The sequence below is a fragment of the Manis pentadactyla genome, chromosome 5 (assembly GCF_030020395.1).
Source record: "Manis pentadactyla isolate mManPen7 chromosome 5, mManPen7.hap1, whole genome shotgun sequence".
NCBI classification, from domain to species: Eukaryota; Metazoa; Chordata; class Mammalia; order Pholidota; family Manidae; genus Manis; species Manis pentadactyla.
This window is the reverse complement of record NC_080023.1, coordinates 42,388,070-42,414,894: the sequence shown is the minus strand read 5'-3', so window position 1 is coordinate 42,414,894 and position 26,825 is coordinate 42,388,070. Positions and strand designations below refer to the sequence as shown.

Genomic DNA, 26,825 nt, shown 5'->3' with positions numbered 1-26,825 from the left:
GTTGAGTTTCAGCATAGGGTCAAACATAAGTTGTTATCAACTTAAAATAGAGTGTTAGATATAAATTGTTACATGTAAGCAACATGATAACCACAAAACAAAAACCAGTAGTAAATATACAAAAGATAAAGAGAAAGGAATATAAATTTACCACTAAGGAAAGTTATTAAACCACAAAGAGAGAAAGAGAAGATGAAAGGAATAGAGACGAACTATAAAACTATTCAGTAAGCATTAACAAAATGGCAATAAGTACATACCTATCAATAATTACTTTAAATATAAATGAACTAAATTCTCTAATCAAAAGACCTAGAGTGGCTGAATAGATATTTTAAAAAAAGACCCATCTATATGCTGCCTATAAGAGATTCACATTGATGTAAGGACACACACAGACTGAAAGTGAAGGGTTGGAAAAAGATATTCCATGCAAATGGAAACCAAAAGAAGGCTGGAGTAGCTATTCTTTTATCAGACAAAATAAGTTTTCAAACAAAGGCTATAATAAGACACTAAGAAGGATATTACATAATGAAAAAGGGGTCAATCTAATAAGAAAGTATAACATTTGTAAATATTTTTTATGCACCCAAAATGGGAACATCCAAATATATAATCCAAATATTAATAGGCCTAAAGGGGGAAATAGACAGCAATGTAATAATAATAGGGAATTTTAATACCCCACTTAAATCTATGTCTTACATCATCCAAACAGCAAATCAGTAAGGAAATACTGGCCTTAAGTGATACATTAGACCAGGTAGAATTTACATATATATACAGACCATTCTATCCAAATACAATAGAACAGTCATTCTTCTATAGTATACATGGAACATTTTCCAGAATAGATCATATACTTGGCCACAATATTAATTAATATTAATAGTCTTAATAAATTTAAGATGACTGAAATCATATCAAGCATCTTTTCTGATCACAATAGAATGAAACTAGGAATTAATTACATGAAGAAAACTGGAAAATTCACATATATGTGGAGATTAAGCAACATGCTACTAAGCAAAATGGGCCAAAGAACAAATAAAAAGAGATATATAAAAATACCTTGAGACAAAGGAAAATAGATATAAGACATACTAAAATTTCTGGGGTGTATAATTTTAGCATCCCAAAAAGCAAAAGTTCATAGTGATAAATGCATACCTCAAGAAACAAGAAAAGTCTCAAGTAAGTAATGTAACTCTGTATGTCAAGGAAAAGAACAAATGAAGCCCAAGGTTAGTAGAAGGAAGGAAATCACAAATATTACAGCAAATATAAATGAAATAGAGACTAAATGGCAATATAAAAAAACCAATGGCACTAAGGGATGGTTCTTTAAAAAGATAAACAAAATTGACAATCCTTTAGCTGAACTCACCAAGAAACAAAGACAGAGGACTCAAATAAGTTAAAGTAGAAATGAAAGTTATGTTACAACTGATAACACAAAATTACAAAGAACCATAAGAAACTAGTAGGAACAGTTATAAATCAACAGATTAAACAACCTAGAAAAATGAATGAATACCTAAAAACATACAACCTACAAGACTGAATCATGATGAAATAGAAAATCTGAACAGACTGATGAGGAGATTGAATCAGTAATCCAAAACTGTCCCTAAAACAAAAGTCCAGAGGTGGAACCAAGATGGCGGTGTGAGTAGAGCAGCGGAAATCTCCTCCCAAAACCAAATATATTTTTGAAAATACAACAAATACAACTAATCCTAAAAGAGAGACCAGAAAACACAGGACAACATCCAGACCACATCCACACCTGCAAGAACCCAGCGCCTCGCGAAGGGGGTAAGATACAAGCCGCAGCCTGGCGGAACCCAAAGCCCCTCATCCCAGCTCCAGGAGGGAGGAGAGGAGTTGGAGCAGGGAGGGAGAGGGAGCCCAGGACTGCTAATCACCCCAGCCCTAGCCATCCGCACTGGAGCGCAGACACAGTGCATGCGGGGGGTGCTGGATACTAGGGAAACAGGACAGTAAGACCTGTGAGCGGGTCCCTGCAGCTGGTGCCCTGGTGACAAAGAAAAGTGAGTGCTTTTTGGAAGTCTTAAAGGGACAAGGACCCCACAGCTGGACGGAAGCGCCCTGGGACACTTAGCCCAGCAGCTGCGAACCTCAGGGAGCTCTGGGTGCCCGAACCCCCGCAGCGCAGCTTGGAGGCCCCTCACCATGATAAACAGCCTCCCGCCTGTTCCCCCTCTAATGCAGCTCTGCCATATTGGAGCAGCAGCCTGAGGCCGGCCATGCCCACAGCAACTGCAGAGCTAAATAAACTCCATGGCAGCTGGGCAAGATCAGAAGCCCCGTCTGCACGCAGCTGCCCAGCACAAGCCGCTAGAGGCTGCTGTTCTCCCAGGAGAGGAAGGCCATAAACTGGCAGGAAGGGACTTTCTCTTACCCAACACATGTGCCAGCTCCCCACAAATATATCTATCACTATGAAAAGGCAGAAGAAATTGATACAGACCAAGATCACAGAGGCAAACCCTGAGAAGGAGATAGACCTAACCAGTCTTCCTGAAAAAGAATTAAAAATAAAGCACATAACCACGCTGATGGAGATGTAGAGAAATATGCAAGAGCTAAGGGATGAAGTCTGGAGGGAGATTACAGATGTCCGGAGGGAGATTACAGAATTGAAACAATCTCTGGAAGGATTTATAAACAGAATGGATAAGATGCAAGAGGCCATTGATGGAATAGAAACCAGAGAACAGGAACGCATAGAAGCTGATGCAGAGAGAGAGATAAAAGTATCTTCAGGAATGAAACAATATTAAGAGAACTGTATGACCAATCCAAAAGGAACAATATCTGCATTATAGGGGTACCAGAAGAAGAAGAGAGAGAAAAAGGAATAGAAAGAGTATTTGAAGAAATAATTGCTGAAAACTTCCCCAAACTGGGGGAGGAAATAATTGATCACATCATGGAAGTGTACAGAACTCCCAACAGAAAGGACCCAAGGAGGACAACACCAAGACACTTAATAATTAAAATGGCAAAGATCAAGAACAAGGACAGAGTTTTAAAGGCAGCTAGAGAAAGGAAAAAGGTCACCTACAAAGGAAAACCCATCAGGCTATCATCAGACTTCTCAAAAGAAACCTTCCAGGCCAGAAGAGAATGGCATGATATACTTAATGCAATGAAAGAGAAAGGCCTTGAACCAAGAATACTGTATCCCGCACGACTATCATTTAAATATGAAGGAGGGATTAAACAATTCCCAGACAAGCAAAAGTTGAGGGAATTTGCCTCCCACAAACCACATCTACAGGGTATTTTAGAGGGACTGCTCTAGATGGAAGCACTTCCAAAACTAAATAGATGTCACCAGAGAAAATAAAATCACAGCAAAGAAAGCAGACCAACCAAATACTAACTAAAGGCAAAAAATAAAATCAACTACCCACAAAAGCAGTTAAAGGAAGAACAAAAGAGCACAGAATAAAACAACCAACATATAAAGAACGGAGGAGGAGGAATAAGAAGGGAGAAAAATAAAGAATGACCAGACAGTATCTAAAATAGCTCAATAAGTGAGTTAAGTTAGACAGTAAGATACTAAGGAAGCTAATCTTGAACCTTTGGCAACCATGAATCTAAAGCCTGCAATGGCAATAAGTACATATCTTTCAATAATCACCCTAAATGTAAATGGACTGAATGCACCAATCTAAAGACACAGAATAATAGAATGGATAAAAAAGCAAGACCCATCTCTATGCTGCTTACAAGAGACTCACCTCAAACCCAAAGACTATAGGAACAAAGAAAGACTAAAGGAACAAAACAGCAGCAGAATCATAGAACCTAAGAATGGACTAATAGTTACCAAAGGGAAAGGGACTGGGGAGAAAGGGAGGGAAGGGAGTGATAAGGATGGGGAAAAAGAAAGGGGACATTATGATTAGCATGTATAATGTGGGGGGAGCATGGGGAGGGCTGTGCAACACAGAGAAGACAAGTAGTGATTCTACAGCATCTTACTGCGCTGATGGACAGTACTGTAAGGGGTTTTTGTGGGGGGGATTTGGTGAAGGGGGGACCCTGGTAAACATAATATTCTTCATGTAATTGTAGATTAATGACAACAAAATTAATTAATTTAAAAAAAAGACATGCAGAAAAAAAAAATATTCCAGAACCAAACAACTTCACTGGTGAATTCTATAAAACATTTAAGGAAAAATTAATACCAACCCTCCTCAAACTCTTCCCAAAAATAGAAGAGGAGAGAACTCATTTATCAGGCTAACATTACCCTGATACTAAAAGCAGATGAGAATGCCACAGGAAAGGAAATTATAGGCCAATATCCTTTTGAACATAGATGCAAAAACTGTCAACAAAATATTAGCAAACCTAATTCAGCAGTACATTAAAAAGATAATACACCATGATCAAGTGGGATTTATTCCAGGGATAGTTCAACTTCTGTAAATTAGTCAGTGTGATATACCACATTAACAAAGTAAAGGATAAGAAACATATATAATCATCTCAATAGATGTAGAAAAAGAATTTAACAAAATTCAACATCCATTTATGATAAAAACTCTCAACAAAGTTGGTACAGAGAGAACATACCTCCACATAATAAAGACCATATATAACAAGCCCACAATTAACATCATACTCAACAGTGAAAAGCTGAAAGCCTTTCCTCTAAGATCAGGAACAAAAGGATGCCCAGTCTCATCACTTTCATTCAACATGGTATTAGTAGTCTTAGGCAGAGTAACTATGCAAGAAAATAAAAGTCATCCATATTTTAAAGGAAGAAGTAAAACTGTTACTATTTGCAGATGACATAATATATATAGTAAACCCTAAAGACTCCATCAAAAATCCATTAGAACTGACAAATATTCAGCAAAGTTGCAGGATGCAAAATCAATATGAAAAAAATCTGTTGCATTTGTCTATATTAATAATGAAGTAACCCTTATGAAATTAAGAATTCTATCTATAATTGCATAAAGAAAACCCTAGGACTAAATTTAAATAGAAGGTGAAAAATCTGTATATTGAAAATTATATGACATTAATGAAACAAATTAAAGAAGACACAAATTGGAAGAATAAGTATTGTTAAAATGTTCATACTACCCAAAGCAACCTACAGATTTAATCCAATCCCTATCAAAATTCCAATGGCACTTTTCACAGAAGTAGAACAAATAATCCTGAAATTTGTATGGAACCACACACACACACACACACACACACACACACACACACACACAAATACTGAAATAGCCAAAGCAATCTTGAGAGAGAGAAAAGCTGGAGGCATCACATGCATTGATTGCAAACTATATTACAAAACTATAGTAATTAAAACAGTATGGTATTAGGGGAAAAAAACAGACACATAGATCAATGGAACAGAATAGAGAGCCCAGAAATAAACTCAAGCAAAGATTGTCAACTACTTTACTACAAAGAAGCCAAGAATACACAATGGGGAAAAGACAGTTTCTTCAGTAAAGAAGATGTTGGGAAAAGTGAACAGCCACACACAAAATAATGAAACTTGACCACTATCTTATACCATACAAAAAATTAATTCAAAATGGATTAATGACTTGAATGTAAGACCTGAAACCATAAACCTTGTAGAAGAAACAAAGGTGGTAAGTTCCTTGGCATAGGTCTTGGTGATGATATTTTAAATCTGACACCAAAAGCAAAAGCAACAAAAGCAAAAATATTTAAATAAGTGGGACTACATCATACTAAAAAGCTTCTGCATAGCAAAGGAAACCATCAACAGAATGAAAAGGCATCTAATGAATGGGAGAAAATATTTGCAAATCACATATCTGATAAGAGGCTAAAATGCAAAATATATAATGAATACGTACAACTCAGGATTAAAAAAAAATCTGAGTAAAAAATGGACTGAGATCTGAATAGACATTTTTTTCAAAGAAGACATACAGATGACCAATAGGTACATGAACTGATGCTCAACATCATTAATCACCAAGAAATGCAAATCAAAACCACAAAGAGATATCTCTTCATACCTGTTAGAATGGCTATTACCAAAATGACAAGAAATAACAAGTGTTGGCAAAGATCTGAAGAAAAGGGAAACCTTCTGCACTTTTGGTGGGAATGTAACTGAGTGCAACCACTATAAAAATCATCATGGCGGTGCCTCAAAAAATTAAGTTTAAAACTACTGTATGAACCAGCAATTTCACTTATCGTTATTCATCTGAATAAAATGACAACACTAACTCAAAAAGATATATGCACCCCTATGTTCACTGCAACATTATTTACAGAATATATTCTGATAAATATAAAAGCATATGAAGCTAGAACCATAGAATGGTAGACAAATAAGAGATCTTAGATTTGTCTAAGATACAGAAACAACCTAAACATCTATTGTTGGATGAATGGATAAAAGAAATTGTTTTATATATATATATAATAAAATATTACTCAGCCATAAAATAAAATGAAATGGTGCCATTTGTGATAACATGGATGGACCTCAAGGGCATTATGCTAAGTGAAATAAGACAGAGAAAGACAAGTACCATGTAATCTTTCCTATATAGAGAATCAAAAAAACAAAAAAGATAAACCAAGCTCATGGGTACAGAGACTGGTGGATGGCAAAGGTGAGTGCTTTTGGGGGAGCAGAAGAAATGGGTGAAGAGAGTCAAAGGTAAAAAATGTAGAGAAGAAAAGGAGAAAACAGGAAAGGAAAAAAGAAAAGAGCACAGTGGAGAGGGGGTTAAATTTTGTCTCCTAAATATGTCTGTCAGTCTATGACCTGAAAATAAGTCACTTAGCTTGCTTTGGATTCATGATCCTCCTCATCAATGAGAGTTGTGTTAGGAAAATCTAAGGTCTCTTATTGTCTACCATTCTGTAGTTCTGGCTTGATATGCTTTTCTTTTTATCAGAATCAGTATATTACCTTGCGTACTTCTAAATCATCTTCTCTTCAGTACCATTTCGTCTTTTGCAGGACACCACTGTCATCTCCAGAGGAAAACAATGGAGTCATTGACTCAGCTTTACCCCCTACAGCAATTGGCTGCTCCCCGCAGTCCATCTCTATTGCCTTTGAGATGCTTTTTACACCTTTCTAAAGTTGCTTCTGTATCCCTAGGCACACAGTGTCCATGGCCTTTTCTCTAAAGTTCCTACCCTTCCATTCATCTTTCTGACTCATGCCAGGCCAACATTCTTAAATTTACTTGTATATTTTAATATCTTTACTTTAAGGTTTTTTTCTCCATTATTACAGTGATACATTCTCATTGTAGAATGTATTTGGAAAAATTAAAGTACAAAGTTTGGAAAAATTAAAGAACAATGACCACATATAAATTTCATTTTATCGAGTACTGATTAAAAACAGATTTTGCTATTTGTATTTCATCTTTTATTAATTACCTGCTCGTGGTCTTTTCCTTTTTTTCTGCTGAAGTATTCAGTTTGTTCTTAATGATTTAAAATCAGAGCACTTGGATTATTAAGCTTATTAGTACTTAATCATGTATTTTGCTAATATGTTTTCCTAGCTGGCATTTGCCATTCATGCTTGCTCAGATGGGAAGTTCAGAGATACATTTAGGAGAGTTGGGGAAGGGGCTTCAGCAGTGTGATCAGGACTCTTTGCACCTTCTAAGCTTTTCTTCTAAGCATGGCCTCATTCTTTCCAGTTACAACTGCTTCTGTGTGATCCCTCATCCCTTCCAGCCATTCCTGGCTTATGTCATTCCAGAATAGCATCCCATGAAAAAAGAGAACTTGTTTCTTCCAAGGGTTGTAGATCAACCCTGAGAAACAAAGGTGACTTTTAGTCAACTGTTGCCAGGGGAATGGGGTTCCCTTTGGCTGAGCTGAATCATGTGGCCATAACTATGTTGGAGAGCCTGAGAGAGGGAGGTAGTGGCAAGGATTTGGAGAAATGGACATTGGGCTGTGATTGACAGTCTATCATTGCCACTTAAAATAGGGGTTGGAGTGATTCCACAAAGGAAGGGACATTGACACACAAAAACTAGATATGTGCATCTTGAGCACATTCACTAATGAACAAGTTTTATATCTTTTTATTTAAGAAAATACAACTACTTGGTCTTCCCTCTTTTGAGTTTGATATTTTACCTGTAAATGGATGTAGATGTCATTGACACCTGAATAACTGCCTCAGGAGTAGGCATTTATGTAGCTAAAAATAATTATCTGGAATTTTCACTAACGTCTTAGAAAATAACATCAGAACAACCATTGACTGATGCCGGTCTTAGAAATAAAGCTGCTTTCACAAACTGATTGCCCCTCAACATTCCAGCGGCGGTAATTGTGCCTGTCATGCATAGCTGTGTAATTATATATAATTCTTTGAATATAAGCTTCAGAAGGGCAGGGATTATCATTTGGATGATTTGTAAAGAAAGCTCCATTCATGTTATATGTCCCTTAAAATAATTTATACTTATAATTTTTTTACTGGTTACAGAAATCATACTTGTTCACTGTAGCACTTGAAAGATCTTTAACAAACACAAAATAAAATTTAAAATTTCCTATAAATGCATTACCCAGAGAAAATTTCTGCTAGCATTTTGATGTGTATTTGGTGATCTATTGGTCAATAGAAGTTCAGATCCCATATGTGCTTCTCCAGTGAAAGTATCAAGTGGGATTTTGTTGGAAATGTGTTTTGCAGTGTATCTATGAAGGTCATAGTGCCTGTAATAAAGAAGCCACAGATACACTGTCAACATAAGTTTTCTAAAATGAACATCAGAAGGGAAGTTCTTGAGTGTATTAGTGCTGAATCTGCATCCTAAGTTCTAGAAGACATTATCCTTCAAAAGTAAAATTACCTTTAATCAGAATTTAAAGGGGTCCTCCAAGCCCAAAAGAAGTATATTTAGGACCTTGGGTAGGAGAAAAAACATTTAGGTCTAAGCAGGTCAGCCTAAAATTGCAGCAGAAGAAATTAAAAAGAGGCACACAACAGGCTCTAGGCGATACTGATTTTTATCTTGAAATTTGGTTTTAAATGCAACCAAGAATGTAATTCCCATAGAAGCCTGACATTTTCTGCCTTCATGTGTTGCCTGTTTATTCTGTCTTTAGCACCTGGACTGAATTGGTCCCAAACGGAATGGTAATTTTCACTGAAGTGTTTATAAAACGAAGCCCCTTTCTCCTTTTTTTTTTCCTTTCATTTTAAACACAAGACATATGCCTGCACCTCTTCGTCAGGCTCTTGAGTTGTTGCCAACCTGACAGAGAACCATCTGGAACAGGAAACTGATATGGTGCAGTGTTCATTAACAATTTACATTTACCAACATGAAAATGGCCTAGGGTTTTAATTTTAGAAGCTGTGGTTTTGTCCAAACTGTACTGTAAAATAATTGGACTCATTTCTTTATTTTTGTTGTGGTGGTAAAGAAAAACAGCTAAATCTGATCTGTTCTTTTCATACAATGACATAAGATTTGGGGTTTCTTTTCTGTACAAATCACAAGCTTGCAGAGAATTTGATCTTTGGCCAAGAAAGGTTTCTTCATAGTTAATATGTGGTTGGATACATCCTAACTGGAAATACACACACTTTCTGTCAAAGCATAGAAACGATGTACCAAGTAAACAATAACACTTCAGTTATAATTCACAGTATTTTGGACATTTCTTTGAAGTTCAAGAAGCAAAGCATATGTTTTCATCTTCTTCAAAACACTTAGAATGCTTTAAATTTTGTTCCCAGGAACAGATTTCAAGGCACCAGTTTGTTCTGTAATTGTATCTTTATTATTAAACTTTAATCTCTTTCTTACCATCCCCCTTCTTCCTTCCTCCCTCCTAATCTCACACTTCTATGAGAGAAATCAGAAAACTGGTCACCTTGGGAGTTTGCACATTATATCCTTGATTATTTCAAGTTGTTCTCCTTGAGAATGCAGAAACCCAGACAAAATGACATCATCTGAGATGAGTACAGCCTTTTATTTTAGAAATGGATATTTAATGGCTTTTGACTTAGAGTGATTATAGCATTTCAGACCAGCAGCCCTCCAGATATTAGAATGGAACTATAGCTGTTATAGATAAAGACAGCTATACACAGAGTATAAAATAGAGAAAGACACCAGGGTATACTTGTTGGAACTTTTTGGTAGGGTATTTTATTTGACATGCCAATAAACATCAAAATATCAAATTCCTTATTACTTTCTTTTTGTTATTATCTTTGTAGTTCTCTCTTGAGCCAATGTATGCCTACATTTATTTTAGATTCAGGTTCAACATGTGAAAAATCAGAGAAAAAATTCTGGGAACATAGATACATTAGCTTTCTTTTCAGTTGGTTTTTTTAAAGAACATAGCTCTTGGTTTGCAATTTGGTAGTAAAAGAAAAATCAGTGTTTTGCTTAAAATAATAGAATAGCAAAAATAGACATGATCTGGCTGAAAAAAATCTGGGACATTACTCTCCAGGGTAGGGAGGAGCTAGAAATGGTTACCAAATAGTGTGTCACACCCACGATGTCTTCTGTGTCTGGACCAAAGTGACCCACCCTGTACGCTGCACTCTTCAGTTGTAGAATGTCATTTTTCTGTCACCTTCTCACTCAGAAGGCCATTTTATTCTTTCACCCTTTGTTGCAGCCACAGTCTTTTAAATACATTACACTCCCTCTAGACTAGAGGTCCACATACAAGCAGTTCTCTCTCTCTCTCTCTCTCTTTTTTATTTAAGACTCCCGAGCCCAGCTCAGTTAACCCCTTCGGAGCTCTGTTCAGACCTCACGGCCTTGGGTGAGCCTCCTCCGACTCTCTAGCTCAGTGCTCTCCAGCTCCATCATCAGTCTAAACTGAACAGTTTCTTATATATTTGTGCGATCATTTGCTTAGTATCTGCCTTCCCTCCCATACGGTAACCTCCATCTGTTTTGCTCACCGCTGTAACTCATGCGCTGATCTCGTGGGGGACACATGGAAGGCCACTGATAAGTGTTTCTTTAATGACAGAGGGAATGAGAAAGCAGCCCAGCCCTGACTCAGCGTCAGTGTTCCATCCGACACTCTGCACCATGGCAAATATGTTGCAGCTTTACCAGAGGAACTCAGTCTTGGAGAATAGAAAAGTTGACTGAAGAAGAGCGTGGAACATCAAAGGAATCCACAACATATAAATGAGAGCTTTGAAATACTATTGCTTGGAATATAGTGAAAAAAATATTTCATGGGGTGGAAACAAATGATATCAGCCATTCATGGAACTGTGGTTTTATGTTTTAATATTTTTAACCCTTCAGATTTTAAAATCTGGAGTGTTTGGGTTAAATTAATTGTTTCTTTTCCCATTTCTCCTTATTTTTTTCATCATTATTTCTTTGCCTTCCTTCTCTTTCATCCCCCCATCTTGTTTTCCTGGTCAGATACTGAGCATGCCATTCAGCCACACCTGGAATATAGAACATTTTTTAACTTAGCTTTCAAAACTCTGGTCCTCTGACAATTCTTCTCCAATCCAGATACAACAAAGACAGAAACAGATGAAGGAGGGCCTGTGGAAGGAACCACAGAGAGCAGGAGAGCTTCCTCTCCAGGTGATGATTTCTCTGGAATCCCACACTCTCATCCACACAGCAACTCCTCTGGAGTTAGGTGGGCAAACCATGTGTCCTCAGGAGGCTCCCAAGGACCACCTATTTGAGGGAAAGTAAATTTCATGTATACCCCGTAATTTGAAACCCAGCATAATAGAACCTGATACCCTTTGACTTTTCAAATTGGTTCTGCTTTCACCTTCTTTCCCTCCTCATTCTTTCCTTTCTTCCTTCAACCAGTTATTATGTGGGAATGACTGCATCCAGGGTGGTGCTGAGTCTAGGAAGTGCGAGAGTAGATAGGGTAGGCAACGTGGGTGTTGTCAAGGGCTTTACTCTTATGGGGGGAGTGTCTGTCCACCATGCCACAGGTATCCCTGCATTTTGCTTAATTCCCCCAGTTTTCTCTCAGTATGTTTCCCTTCCCTTTATTCTTGACAATAGAAGTACCTGTCAGTGCTAGCCTGCTGTAGCCTCTTAGCTAACATTTCTTAGCAAATTTCTCCTCAGCCAACTTCTGTAGTCCTTTCTGGCTGCTCCCCAACTCTCCCAACCTGGATGGAACCAATGTTTTCTAAAACAACTTCTTTTTGCACGACATCTGCCCCCCACCCACACTCCCCAGGCTAGTAACCAGGCACAGACCATGGGAGTCAATTTTGAAATTGGCATTCCTAACATGCCGCATTTATATTGGGTATTCATTGATAAGGAAAAGACTTAAAGAGTACGGAATGTCTAATGTAAGGTGGAGGAGGGTGTTTGTTCCCAGCGCCATGTATCTGCTTGTTTATGTGTAATCTGGGGCCCTGTCATCAGGCGTGGGTGCCCATTGGTAGAAATGCAAGCTTGTGGTGTCCTGGCTTCTGAATTTAGCTTCTCAACAGCAGGAGTTGACTAGTGAACATCACCTTTTGCTTTGTTAATATATGTGGTATAGGAGAATATGTGAAAAGTTTTGTTGATGAATGGGAAAATAGCAAAATGCTAGTGAAAGAGAATGAAAACGAAAAAGGCTTTAGATCCAGGTGAATAATATGTTTAAGAACCCTTCTCTTTTCTCTCCTCAGAGTTTAAATAATTTTATTCTACCTCTACAGTAAAGTTCTTTCCCACTGTCATGTATTTTAATATCATTTCCTATATCTAAAAAACACCTCCACCCCCATTATTACCTATAAAACTCCCACCTATTCTTTAAGGTGCAACTCAAATGTCATTGCCTCTCTTATTCTTTCCCTCTCATCCTACCCTAAGTGATCTTGTGCCTCAGTATTCAGGAAAACCCTAGGACACATTTATTTGCATTGCCTCATATGACTGATAATCTTACATGTATGTTCTTCCTACATGGTGATCTTGAACAAGTTACCTAATCTCTCTTTACCTCCACCAATCCATCTTTAAAAGGGGGACATAACATTGCCTATCTCATGGGATTGCTTTATATAGCACTTAGCTGTGTATAGCTACTATCATTATTTTCTATTATATTAAGATCTTTGAGGGCAGTGACAGTGTATTACTCACTTTTGTGTTCCTAGCTCCCATTTTAAATTGTGGTGCTGAATAAAGAAAGGGATAAATACTGGGTTTTGACGTTTTCATGATATTCTTCACTTTTCTGTATTCCTAGACTTGGTTCAAACTGGTTGGAGGCCAGACTGACAGCTCACCCTTGGGATCTAAAATGGGTTCTGAGATGTTTAGGTAGTGAGAAAAGTATTTGATGATTACTGTTTTCTGTAAAATCTTGGTATATAAAACTCTGTTTGCTGTATTGCAGAAAATTTTTCCTTCTATTCCTGATAAGCCAAATACTATAAATAATATTATCATCTTCTTGGCAATAAATCTAGATATTCTTCCCCAAAGTCACTTTGTTCATCCAGGAATTGTTTCTTTCCTTTCCCTTCTGCACATAAATGTTTGAAACTGAAATACTTTCTTTTAATGTCATAAGAAAATAACATTTAACCCATGCAGTTTAGTTGAACTTACTTTCTTATATGTCTTTTCTTTAAAGAAAATCATAAAAGTTAGGTTATAATCACATGACCCTCAGCTTTTTTTTGCTCCATCTTTATGAATCTGGGTTGTCAGATACCTGTGCATTTGCCTACATGAGAAGAAGAGCACTGTTGGCCCCTCTCTGTCTCAAATACTTGGTCCCATATTCCTAGCACACCAACCAGAACTAATAGGAATTAATATTTATTGTACATCAAAAGTCTCTAGATGTAGCAACAAAGACATTGCATGGGATGGTCTAGCTCAGTGGACTCACAGACTAAGCAATAGAGTAAAATGTTGGGCCCACTAAAGAGGCAAAGTCCTAACCAATATATTCTGTTCTGATAGGCTCATCACTGGGGCACACACAGACCCTCTGGCCTCCTGATTCCCAGCATGGGAATTCTTAGACTGTTCTTACCACAGACATATCTGTGAAGATCCATTTGGATTCTTCTCTAGATGGTTTCCAAGTGCTAATCTGCAAACCAGCTGTTTCAGACTCACCTGAGAGAGTTGTTCAATGTAGACTTTTGTAGGTCCTACCCCAGACCTACTGAATCAGAAAGTTGAGGAGTCGGGTCTGGGGATCTGTGTGGAACCAGAGCAGTGTGTTCTGTCGGGAGCCTCCTTGAGCAGGCATGAGAAAGGCTTTCCTTGAGACATCAACCCACTTGAGGTATCTAAGACCTCACTCTCCCTTCGGGAGCACTTAAACAAGGTCCTGGGTTATTAAAGAGAACAAGGAGTTGGCCACTTTGGAGTGGGTCAGTGGGTGGAGTCTCAGGCACCAATGAACATCACCTCGTAGAGGCCCTCAGCTGATAGCTTGCTGGCTATGTCTGTCAGTGCCCATCACACAGCTAAGTCAAGGAGCTGGAATTCAAACACAGGCCTTTTTGGGCCAAGGCCAGAGTTCCTCATCTCTGTACTTTGTTGCCTACTAAATCTGGACTGAGCAGCTCCAGCCGCTCCTTCCCACCTATTTATTTTGTTTATTTCTCATTGTTTATTGCAACACAGCTGTTCCATTTAGTGGCTGAAGTTCTTGCCAGGACAGGGTTTATGCTGGGACTCTTCTTTCCTTTACATAGTGAGTTAGCTGGAGCTTGTCAGCATTTCAGGGTTCCAAAGTCAGAATCCAGGATTTTTTTCCCTACAAGTTTTTTTATTTGGCACCAAAGTGAGTCTTAGGAAGTTATTCCATAGTGATCCCATTAGGTCAGAATCTGGTTTAAATGGATGATAAGATGTGATGATAGCAGCTGAAATACTAAAAGCAACAACACAATTTGGAAAAGAAGAAAAATGAGAGCGATCTTAGTAGCTACTTAAATTAGTATTCTTGATTAATGTCGGCTTTTTAAAAAATGAAATTCCTAATGCAACTCTTACCTTACCAGTCATAACCAATCAGTTGTGTTTATGTAATATTAAACAATATGCAGGCAGGGATGGCTGGAATGTCACTTTCTTCTATGAAGGGCATCAAGATCACATGCCTGTTGCTTCTCTCCATACCTTGTCTCTGCAGGGCAGCATTCTAGTTGTGACCAGGTCGCAGCCCAGCCCTCAGCTCTGCCAGTAAGTCCTCACTAGCTCTTCTGTGGACTTGAAAGTCATCCCAGGGAATTACCCAGGACAGTGTTCTCCCAGGTCAGGCTGCCTCTTGCCTTCTGCACCTCAGAAGAAAACTAGATCCTAGACTCATAACCAAACAAAAAGCAAGGCTTTTGTTTCAGAGGTGTCCCTATAGGCAGGGCGGGGGGATGTTCAAAGCCACTTTAAGAACCAAGTACAACTGATAGAATTCACTTTCTTTTGATGTTGATCTGAAAGGAATCTCTAAGTAACTGCAAAGAAAAGGCCCAACATGAACATTTACTTTACAATATTACCCCCTGAAATTGTGTTTCTATGCAAAGTTCTGTGACCCTGTTTTGTTTGGCCTACTCAGTGTTTGTGAAAACTTTCAATTGACAGTCAAACTAGAATGGAGAGAATGTACACGAATAGCTGGATGTCTGTTTGTTTCTTTCTCTTTGAAAAATGTAAAGAATGGCAGGAATTCTTTGGAGCGAAGTTGTGGTTGCTGCTTAGAAGGGTTCTGTGCTCTCCAGTGAGCCCTAGTGTCCATCCTTGGCTTCATTACATGACCTATGTCTCTTAGATGCAGGGCAGTCTGTGGCCTAGGCTGTAAGATCACCTCCACTTCCCAATTGATGGAATGAAAGAACAGAAATGAATAGCAGTTCTGATCAATTTGAAAATGGTTCAGTTACCATTATGTCACTTTCTGTAAACAGGAACTTGAGATCCACACATTTATGAGTGTCTTGAGAGGCCCAGAAATGTATCAAGCCCAGGCTGGAGCACATGATGGTCACTTGACAAACATCTGCTACATGATTGGATCTTCCATGAGCAGTCCTGGGTGCTTGGGGATGCAGGTCATTCATTTGGCTAGAAGAAGAGACATCGCTGAGGCAGTCTGGTAATATTAATGTCCCTTCTTTAAATACACACAGAGCTTGGATGACAGCAGTTTTTCAGTTTCTGTGAAATATGGGACTTTATTTTTAATTTGTGATGTGATACCTTGGCCACTTTATACTGAGGCCCTTTGGGGACATTAAACTTTAGTGATCTTACAAAATTTCAATGAAGTTTCTTTCTTTTCATCCAAACAAAAAGGCCTCTTGGATTCAGTTGGGTCTGACAGTCTGTCTAACCTGCCACCTCTGTATCTCCCGGTTTAGGCCAGGAAACGGACTGCCTTCCACGTTTCTACTGCCTCTGGGTCTCTGTGTTCCAGGGACCTTTGGAGTTAACCATGAATGCTTGTTTTGTTAATAATACCCAGACTGTACCTAGCAGGCCAAATACAAGTTATGAAAGCCCCTTTCACAGTGGTTTAGGACTGGGGTCCCAACAATTGCTTGGGTTGGAATCCTGGTTCTGTTATTTATTCATCATGTAGCCCTGCAAAGTGTGTATCATTTCTGTGCTTAATTTTCTCATCATTAAAATGGGTATGCTAGGAGCAACTACAGCACAGCATTGTTAGAGCAGTGCCTGGCACATTGTGAGCTCTCAGTAGCTGACGGCCGCTATTTGGTGGTGGTGGTCACAGTAGCAGTACTATCTGGTTAGATTATAAGAATGCAGCCACTAGGCACATTTTTGAGATTTAGTTTTGTCTTAGGTGCATTTAATGCTTCTAGAATCACAAAGTCCTTTTGTCACTGGACTGTAAAAGTATTAGATACTTTCCCCCACTTAATGTATAATCAAGTTTGATTTGATACACAAGAACTTTTCAGCTATGCATACAAGGGATCCATTACTTTCTGTCAAAGACAGAAGAGGCCTGTTTGAAGCAAGATAATTATCTTCCCATACTAATTACCATTCTGTAAAAACCAACACTGTCACCCTGATTACTGAAGGACAGTAAGGCTAGTTTCTGAGTGAGCTCCTTGAAGTGAAGGCCAGCTCTGGAATGTGGTGTGATGTCACTGCTGATTTGCCCAGGGGTCTGGGTTCCATCTGTGTTACTGGAATACCTCAGTTTATCTGTTCTCCACAGGGGATTACAGCACTACTCAGGGATTTGGAACATTCCGATAGGAAAGCATACTTCAGGGGTAAGATGTGCTTATCCAAAACACTGGCAGTTTTCACAAGGTTGGCAGTGTATGTTAACCTTCAGGAATTATATTTTTCTTAACTATCAAACAATAGGATTTTTAAACTGACTTCATTACTATCTCCTGCATGAGTCCACCCCTTACTTACTTTGGATAGAAATGCAATTTCAAGGGGCAAAGTTGTAAAGTAAATGTTCATGTTGGGCCTTTCTTTCCAGTTACTTAAAGATTCCTTTCAGGTCTACACAGAGAGAGTGAATTCTGTCTGTCGTACTTAGTTCCCAAAGTGGCTTTGAACCCCCTGTGATATGAACACCTCTGAAACAAAAGCCTTCCATTAGGAAAAAAAAAAAAAAGTAGATGCTTGCAAATTATAAGAGGAAATAAGTGTAGTGTGGTGATTAAAAGAAAGGGGAGAGAGGTGTGAAAGGAAGTCTTGAGAATCAGAATTGAGAACATCCCTGCCAGTTAGGCCTGTGAACGGCCTTACCTGTCAGCTTCCTGCTCTGGGGAGCTGGGAATCAGAGCACCGCCCTCCCACATGCGGGGAGGGCTCCTGCTTGGCCTGCCCAGAGTCTGCACTCAGTGAACAGGTTCTTACTATTCTCTCCATTACTATTACTACGCCGTACTCGAGACTGAAAGTGGAAGAAAATTCTACTTATTTAAATTAAGAGATCTCATGTCATTGAAGCATTTTCTAAACATATTATTTTATGAAAGAAATATTTCAAAGAGCTCTCTCTTTGTGATCATATCTCATTTCAAATTTTATTGACCACCAAACCCTTTGACTTAGTCAGTAATCATCTATAGATGGAGAAATGCAGTTACCCAGGTGACTAATGTTATTTACATTTAACACCTAGTAGACTGTGAGCTGCTCGAGCTGGCCATTTCATCAGCTGTCACTTGATGACTGAGTGCCTACTATGTGCCAGGCAGGAGTGGGCTCTGGGGATAGAGTGGCAAATAAGAGAAAGTCCCAGCCCTGAAATAGCTTGTGTTTCAGTGGCAACATTACTTCTTTCTCAGATTTTTGCCTTCCTCTTCCTGCATAGTACCTGTCATACAGTAAGTACTCAGTAACTGTGAGGTTGTTTGGTGAATTGAGTGCAACTACTGAAATACAAGTTCAGGGTGCTCTTTCTGGAATGTTTTCTTTAGGAAAGAAAAATAATCAAAGATTTTTCCATGAAAGGGCCACCTTGTCTTTATGTTTTATGTATTAACACTCTCCATCAGTCTGGTTGGAGGGAAAAATAGACCTAGTTGATTACTGTCTTCTTGCTGTTTGAATAAGCCATCTGCTATGATCCCTTTTAGATAAGATTACCTGTGGTATTTGTATGTATAAAGAAATGTGTGAAAGGAAGTTTAACAGAAGTGCAAACCAAAGTTGGCAGACTTGTTCTTGAACATTACTAGAATTTGCAGATCTTGGTAAGAGGTTTTTCTCTAATGTATACAGAACTCCTAACCTGCCTGCACCAGTAGCCTCCCCTTCTACACCTGCAAAGAAAGAAGAGAGACACCAGACAGGAGGCTGAGAAGGAGGTAGGGAGAAAGATCTTTTAGGTGCTTGGCCTTGTATGCAATGGTTTATACCATTGTATAGAACTACATCTTGGCCCTGAGGTAAATGCTGTCTGAACACTACCCCAGCCGTCCCTCCGCCGCAGCACTCCCCTTCCCCCAGCCCCATATAGATGAGGAACCCGAGGCTCAGAGGCTAAGAAACTCCTCAGGGCACCTAGTCCGGAGGGAGCAGAGGCAAGATTTGAGCCCCAGCTTGCCTGCCCAAAGGCACTATCTATGGGAATAAGGCTGTACCCCTTCTCTATCTGATTGATATTCTTGAGTAAATCTTGGCTGGCAGGAGTCAAGGCTCTCTTTTTTTTTTTTTTTAAATAATTATTTTTTATTGAAGGGTAGTTGATGCACAGTATTACATTACATTAGTTTCAAGTGTACAACACAGTGGTAGAACATTTATATACATAATTCTAGGTTCCAGCTATCACCCTACCAAGCTGTTACAATATCTTGACTATATTCCTTATGCTATACATTACATCCCGGTTACTTATTTATTTTACCATTGGAAATCTGTCCTTTTTTTTTTTTTTTTTTTTTTTTTGTGAGGGCATCTCTCATATTTATTGATCAAATGGTTGTTAACGACAATAAAATTCTGTATAGGGGAGTCAATGCTCAATGCACAATCATTAATCCACCCCAAGCCTAATTTTCGTCAGTCTCCAATCTTCTGAGGCATAACAAACAAGTTCTTACATGGAGAACAAATTCTTACATAATGAATAAGTTACATAGTGAACAGTACAAGGGCAGTCATCACAGAAACTTTCGGTTTTGCTCATGCATTATGAACTCTAAACAGTCAGTTCAAATATGAATACTCATTTGGTTTTTATACTTGATTTATATGTGGATACCACATTTCTCTCTTTATTATTATTATTTTTAATAAAATGATGAAGTGGTAGGTAGATACAAGATTAAGGTAGAAAACATAGTTTAGTGTTGTAAGAGAGCAAATGTAGATGATCAGGTGTGTGCCTGTAGACTATGTGTTAATCCAAGCTAGACCAGGGCAATAAAACATAGACGTATGCAGAAGATTTCTCTCTGAACAGGGGGGGTGAGGTTCTAAGCCTCACCTCTGTTGATCCCCAATTTCTCACCTGATGGCCCCCCTGCGACTGTGCCTGTCTTAGGTTGTTCCTCCCTTGAGGAATCTTACCCGTCTCTGGCTAACCAGTCATCTTCCGGGGCCATACAGGGAAATGTGAAGTTGGTAAGTGAGAGGGAAACCTTATTGTTTGAAAAGGTTAGCTTTTTACTTCTTTGCATATTTATGCCCTGTGGCTTCTATGCCCAGCATTTGTCTTGAGGTATCTTTACCACTTGGAAGAATTATGATACTCGGTAAATTTGATATGAGGCACGAATTCTATTTAAGGGTTGTAATTAGGAAGAAGAAGAAGAAAAGCTATAGAAGTAGCAGGCGGAAGAAAACATGGGAAGATTGATTATTTCTTTGACATATCTTCTTGTAGAGTAACTTCAGCATGTATAGGTTTTAAGCTACTACTTAAATTGCGCACACACATTAACATAATAGGAGTATAGTTACATAACCAAGGCATATCTGTAATTACCACCCATCTCCAGTGAAACCAAGAAAACCAGTTAGGCACCTTAGGCATTTGTGAAAACTTATCTATGATATGGTGGATATTGTCCAACAGAACTTGAACAGTCTGAGAGAAATCAGACCAATTAAAACAACCCATTCCTGGGGACTGTTCACATGCCATATGTTCTTTTAACAGTAAATAGTCTGTAGTTGTAAGACTTTGGAGCGCTACAATTTGCACTTCTCCAAATTCTTGGTTGAGTTCCAACAGTATAGATCCAGTCAAATTTGTTGTTTTACTGTGTGCACAGGCCAGCTTAGATATCTCCTTCCTCATTCCCATGGCAAGTCCGGGAACTGGTGGGATGAGTGCATCTACAGCTGTAGCAGTGCGTGGATCTTTGTTGGGGTTTTTTGATGATCATCTTCTGGCATGAGTCTTCCAGAGAGTGCAGATGTTGGAAGTTCTTTTTCATATCGTATCTTAGTTCATTTTCGGGGTAGCCCAATTAGGCTTTGATCCTCTGTATAAACACAAACAGACCCTTTGCCTACACTTTTATATGCCCTTTATACCCTTGTGTAGAACTCGTTGGAGGTTACCACACAGGAACTGCCCTTTTTTTTTTTTTTTTGCTTTGTTTTTGGTATCACTAATCTACACTTACATGACGAATATTATGTTCACTAGGCACTCCCCTATACCAGGTCTCCCCTATAAACCCCTTTACAGTCACTGTCCATCAGCATAGCAAAATGTTGTAGAATCACTTCTTGCCTTCTCTGTGTTGTACAGCCCTCCCTTTTCTCCTACCCCCCCATGCATGTTAATCTTAATACCCCCCTACTTCTCCCCCCCCACTTATCCCTCCCTACCCACCCATCCTCCCCAGTCCCTTTCCCTTTGGTACCTGTTAGTCCATTCTTGAGTTCTGTGATTCTGCTGCTGTTTTGTTCCTTCAGTTTTTCCTTTGTTCTTATATTCCACAGATAAGTGAAATCATTTGGTATTTCTCTTTCTCCGCTTGGCTTGTTTCACTGAGCATAATACCCTCCAGCTCCATCCATGTTGCTGCAAATGATTGGATTTGCCCTTTTCTTATAGCTGAGTAGTATTCCATTGTGTATATGTACCACATCTTCTTTATCCATTCATCTATGGATGGACATTTAGGTTGCTTCCAAATCTTGGCTATTGTAAATAGTGCTGCGATAAACATAGGGGTGCACTGATCTTTCTCATACTTGATTGCTGCGTTCTTAGGGTAAATTCCTAGGAGTGCAATTCCTGGGTCAAATGGTAAGTCTGTTTTGAGCATTTTGATGTACCTCCATACTGCTTTCCACAATGGTTGAACAAGTTTACATTCCCACCAGCAGTGTAGGAGGGTTCCCCTTTCTCCACAGCCTCGCCAACATTTGTTGTTGTTTGTCTTTTGGATGGCAGCCATCCTTACTGGTGTGAGGTGATACCTCATTGTAGTTTTAATTTGCATTTCTCTGATAATTAGCGATGTGGAGCATCTTTTCATGTGTCTTTGGCCATCTGTAGTTCTTTTTTGGAGAACTGTCTGTTCAGTTCCTCTGCCCATTTTTTAATTGGGTTATTTGTTTTTTGTTTGTTGAGGCGTGAGAGCTCCTTATATATTCTGGACGTCAAGCCTTTATCGGATGTGTCATTTTCAAATATATTCTCCCATACTGTAGGGATCCTTCTTGTTCTATTGATGGTGTCTTTTGCTGTACAGAAGCTTTTCAGCTTAATATAGTCCCACTTACTCATTTTTGCTGTTGTTTTCCTTGCCCGGGGAGATATGTTCAAGAAGAGGTCACTCATGTTTATGTCTAAGAGGTTTTCGCCTATGTTTTCTTCCAAGAGTTTAATGGTTTCATGGCTTGCATTCAGGTCTTTGATCCATTTTGAGTTTACTTTTGTATATGGGGTTAGACAATGGTCCAGTTTCATTCTCCTACATGTAGCTGTCCAGTTTTGCCAGCACCACCTGTTGAAGAGACTGTCATTTCGCCATTGTATGTCCATGGCTCCTTTATCAAATATTAATTGACCATATATGTCTGGGTTAATGTCTGGATTCTCTAGTCTGTTCCATTGGTCTGTGGCTCTGCTTTTGTGCCAGTACCAAATTGTCTTGATTACTATGGCTTTATAGTAGAGCTTGAAGTTGGGGAGTGAGATCCCCCCTACTTTATTCTTCTTTCTCAGGATTGCTTTGGCTATTCGGGGTCTTTGGTGTTTCCATATGAATTTTTGAATTATTTGTTCCAGTTCATTGAAGAATGTTGCTGGTAGTTTCATAGGGATTGCATCAAATCTGTATATTGCTTTGGGCAGGATGGCCATTTTTACGATATTAATTCTTCCTAGCCACGAGCATGGGATGAGTTTCCATCTGTTAGTGTCCCCTTTAATTTCTCTTAAGAGTGACTTGTAGTTTTCAGAGTATAAGTCTTTCACTTCTTTGGTTAGGTTTATTCCTAGGTATTTTATTTTTTTTGATGCAATTGTGAATGGAGTTGTTTTCCTGATTTCTCTTTCTGTTGGTTCATTGTTAGTATATAGGAAAGCCACAGATTTCTGTGTGTTGATTTTGTATCCTGCAACTTTGCTGTATTCCGATATCAGTTCTAGTAGTTTTGGGGTGGAGTCTTTAGGGTTTTTTATGTACAGTATCATGTCATCTGCAAATAGTGACAGTTTAACTTCTTCTTTACCAATCTGGATTCCTTGTATTTCTTTATTTTGTCTGATTGCCGTGGCTAGGACCTCCAGTACTATGTTAAATAACAGTGGAGAGAGTGGGCATCCCTGTCTAGTTCCCGATCTCAGCGGAAATGCTTTCAGCTTCTCGCTGTTCAATATAATGTTGGCTGTGGGTTTATCATAGATGGCCTTTATTATGTTGAGGTTCTTGCCCTCTATTCCCATTTTGCTGAGAGTTTTTAACATGAATGGATGTTGAACTTTGTCAAATGCTTTTTCAGCATCTATGGAGATGATCATGTGGTTTTTGTCTTTCTTTTTGTTGATGTGGTGGATGATGTTGATGGACTTTCGAATGTTGTACCATCCTTGCATCCCTGGGATGAATCCCACTTGGTCATGGTGTATGATCCTTTTGATGTATTTTTGAATTCGGTTTGCTAATATTTTGTTGAGTATTTTTGCATCTACGTTCATCAGGGATATTGGTCTGTAGTTTTCTTTTTTGGTGGGGTCTTTGCCTGGTTTTGGTATTAGGGTGATGTTAGCTTCATAGAATGAGGTTAGGAGTATCCCCTCCTCCTCTATTTTCTGGAAAACTTTAAGGAGAATGGGTATTATGTCTTCCCTGTATGTCTGATAAAATTCCGAGGTAAATCCATCTGGCCCGAGGGTTTTGTTCTTTGGTAGTTTTTTGATTACCGCTTCAATTTCGTTGCTGGTAATGGGTCTGTTTAGATTTTCTGTTTCTTCCTGGGTCAATCTTGGAAGGTTATATTTTTCTAGGAAGTTGTCCATTTCTCCTAGGTTTCCCAGCTTGTTAGCATATAGGTTTTCATAGTATTCTCCAATAATTCTTTGCATTTCCGTGGGGTCCGTCGTGATTTTTCCTTTCTCGTTTCTGATACTGTTGATTTCTGTTGACTCTCTTTTCTTCTTAGTAAGTCTGGCTAGAGGCTTATCTATTTTGTTCATTTTCTCGAAGAACCAGCTCTTGGTTTCATTGATTTTTGCTATTGTTTTATTCTTCTCAATTTTATTTATTTCTTCTCTGATCTTTATTATGTCCCTCCTTCTGCTGACCTTAGGCCTCATCTGTTCTTCTTTTTCCAATTTCGATAATTGTGACATTAGACCATTCATTTGGGATTGCTGTTCCTTTCTTAAATATGCTTGGATTGCTATATACTTTCCTCTTAAGACTGCTTTTGCTGTGTCCCACAGAAGTTGGGGCTTAGTGTTGTTGTTGTCATTTGTTTCCATATATTGCTGGATCTCCATTTTGATTTGGTCATTAATCCATTGATTTTTTAGGAGCGTGTTGTTAAGCCTCCATGTGTTTGTGAGCCTCTTTGCTTTCTTTGTACAGTTTATTTCTAGTTTTATGCCTTTGTGGTCTGAAAAGTTGGTTGGTAGGATTTCAATCTTTTGGAATTTTCTGAGGTTCTTTTTGTGGGCTAGTATGTGGTCTATTCTGGAGAATGTTCCATGTGCACTTGAGGAGAATGTATATCCTGCTGCTTTTGGATGTAGAGTTCTATAGATGTCTATTAGGTCCATCTGCTCTACTGTGTTGTTCAGTGCTTCCGTGTCCTTACTTATTTTCTGCCCAGTGGATCTATCCTTTGGGGTGAGTGGTGTGTTGAAGTCTCCTAGAATGAATGCATTGCAGTCTATATCCCCCTTTAGTTCTGTTAGTATTTGTTTCACATATGCTGGTGCTCCTGTGTTGGGTGCATATATATTTAGAATGGTTATATCCTCTTGTTTGACTGAGCCCTTTATCATTATGTAGTGTCCTTCTTTATCTCTTGTTACTTTCTTTGTTTTGAAGTCTATTTTGTCTGATATTAGTACTGCAGCCCCTGCTTTCTTCTCACTGTTGTTTGCTTGAAATATGTTTTTCCATCCCTTGACTTTTAGTCTGTACATGTCTTTGGGTTTGAGGTGAGTTTCTTGTAAGCAGCATATAGATGGGTCTTGCTTTTTTATCCATTCTGTTACTCTGTGTCTTTTGATTGGTGCATTCAACCCATTAACATTTAGGGTGACTATTGAAAGATATGTACTTATTGCCATTGCAGGCTTTAAATTCGTGGTTACCAAAGGTTCAAGGTTAGCCTCTTTAGTATCTTACTGCCTAACTTAGCTCGCTTATTGAGCTGTTATATACACTATCTGGAGATTCTTTTCTTCTCTCCCTTCTTGTTCTCCTCCTCGATTCTTCATATGTTGGGTGTTTTGTGCTGTGCTCTTTCTAGGAGTGCTCCCATCTAGAGCAGTCCCTGTAAGATGTTCTGTAGAGGTGGTTTGTGGAAAGCAAATTCCCTCAGCTTTTGTTTGTCTGGGAATTGTTTAATCCCACCGTCATATTTGAATGATAGTCGTGCTGGATACAGTATCCTTGGTTCAAGGCCCTTCTGTTTCATTGTATTAAATATATCATGCCATTCTCTTCTGGCCTGTAGGGTTTCTGTTGAGAAATCTGACGTTAGCCTGATGGGTTTCCCTTTATAGGTGACCTTTTTCTCTCTAGCTGCCTTTAACACTCTTTCCTTGTCCTTGATCTTTGCCATTTTAATTATTATGTGTCTTGGTGTTGCCCTTCTTGGATCCTTTCTGTTCGGGGTTCTGTGTGTTTCCATGTTCTGTTCGATTACTTCCTCCCCCAGTGTGGGGAAGTTTTCAGCAATTATTTCTTCTAAGATACTTTCCATCTCTTTTCCTCTCTCTTCTTCTTCTGGGACCCCTATAATACGGATATTTTTCCTTTTGGATTGGTCACACAGTTCTCTTAATATTGTTTCATTCCTGGAGATCCTTTTGGCTCTCTCTCTGTCAGCTTCTATGCGTTCCTGTTCTCTGATTTCAATTCCATCAATGGCCTCTTGCATTCTATCCATTCTGCTTATAAACCCTTCCAGAGTTGGTTTCATTTCTGCGATCTCCTTTCTGGCATCTGTGATCTCCTTCCGGACTTCATCCCATTTCTCTTGCGTATTTCTCTGCATCTCTGTCAGCATGTTTATGATTCTTATTTTGAATTCTTTTTCAGGGAGACTAGTTAGGTCTGTCTCCTTCTCTGGTGTTGTCTCTGTGATCTTTGTCTGCCTGTAGCTTTGCCTTTTCATGGTGATAGGAATAGTCTGCAGAACTGGGACGAGTGACGGCTGGAAGGACTTCCCTTCTTGTTGGTTTGTGGCCCTCCTCTCCTGGGAGAACAGCGGCCTCTATTGGCTTGTGATGCGCAGCTGCGGGCATACAGGGTTTCTGCTTCCTGCCCGGCTGCTATGGAGTTAATCTCCGCTGTTGCTGTGGGCGTGGCCTGGCTCGGGCAGCTACTCCAAAATGGTGGAGTCGCGTTGGAGCAGGAGCGGCTGGGAGGCTATTTATCTCCGTAAGGGGCCTCCCTGCTCCCTGCAGCCCAGGGGTTAGGGTGCCCAGAGATCCTGGATTCCCTACCTCTGGATTAAGTGACCCGCCCTGCCCCTTTAAGACTTCCAAAAAGCACCCGCCAAAACAAAATAACGCCCACCAAAAAAAAAAGAAAAAAAAAATTTTTTTTTAATTAAAAAAAAAAAAAAATGTTGGTCGCTCATTTTTCTTTATTCTCCGATGCCAGCCTCAGGCCTCTGCTC

At 39.1% G+C, this 26,825-nt stretch overlaps 1 protein-coding gene across 2 annotated transcripts in view; it reads left to right on the top strand.

The window, feature by feature from the left end:
* Nucleotides 1-26,825, top strand: part of SCFD2 (sec1 family domain containing 2) — a 455,587-nt gene that overhangs the window by 174,533 nt on the left and 254,229 nt on the right. The window contains exon 6 of one of the 2 annotated variants that reach the window (XM_036895221.2): nt 7,031-7,397. The exons of the other annotated variant lie outside the window; for it this stretch is intronic. Coding sequence (XP_036751116.2) covers nt 7,031-7,203 — 173 coding nt within the window. The 3' untranslated portion in view covers nt 7,204-7,397. Of the gene's footprint in view, nt 1-7,030; nt 7,398-26,825 lie in introns of those variants that run through there. 2 annotated transcript variants of the gene reach the window in all.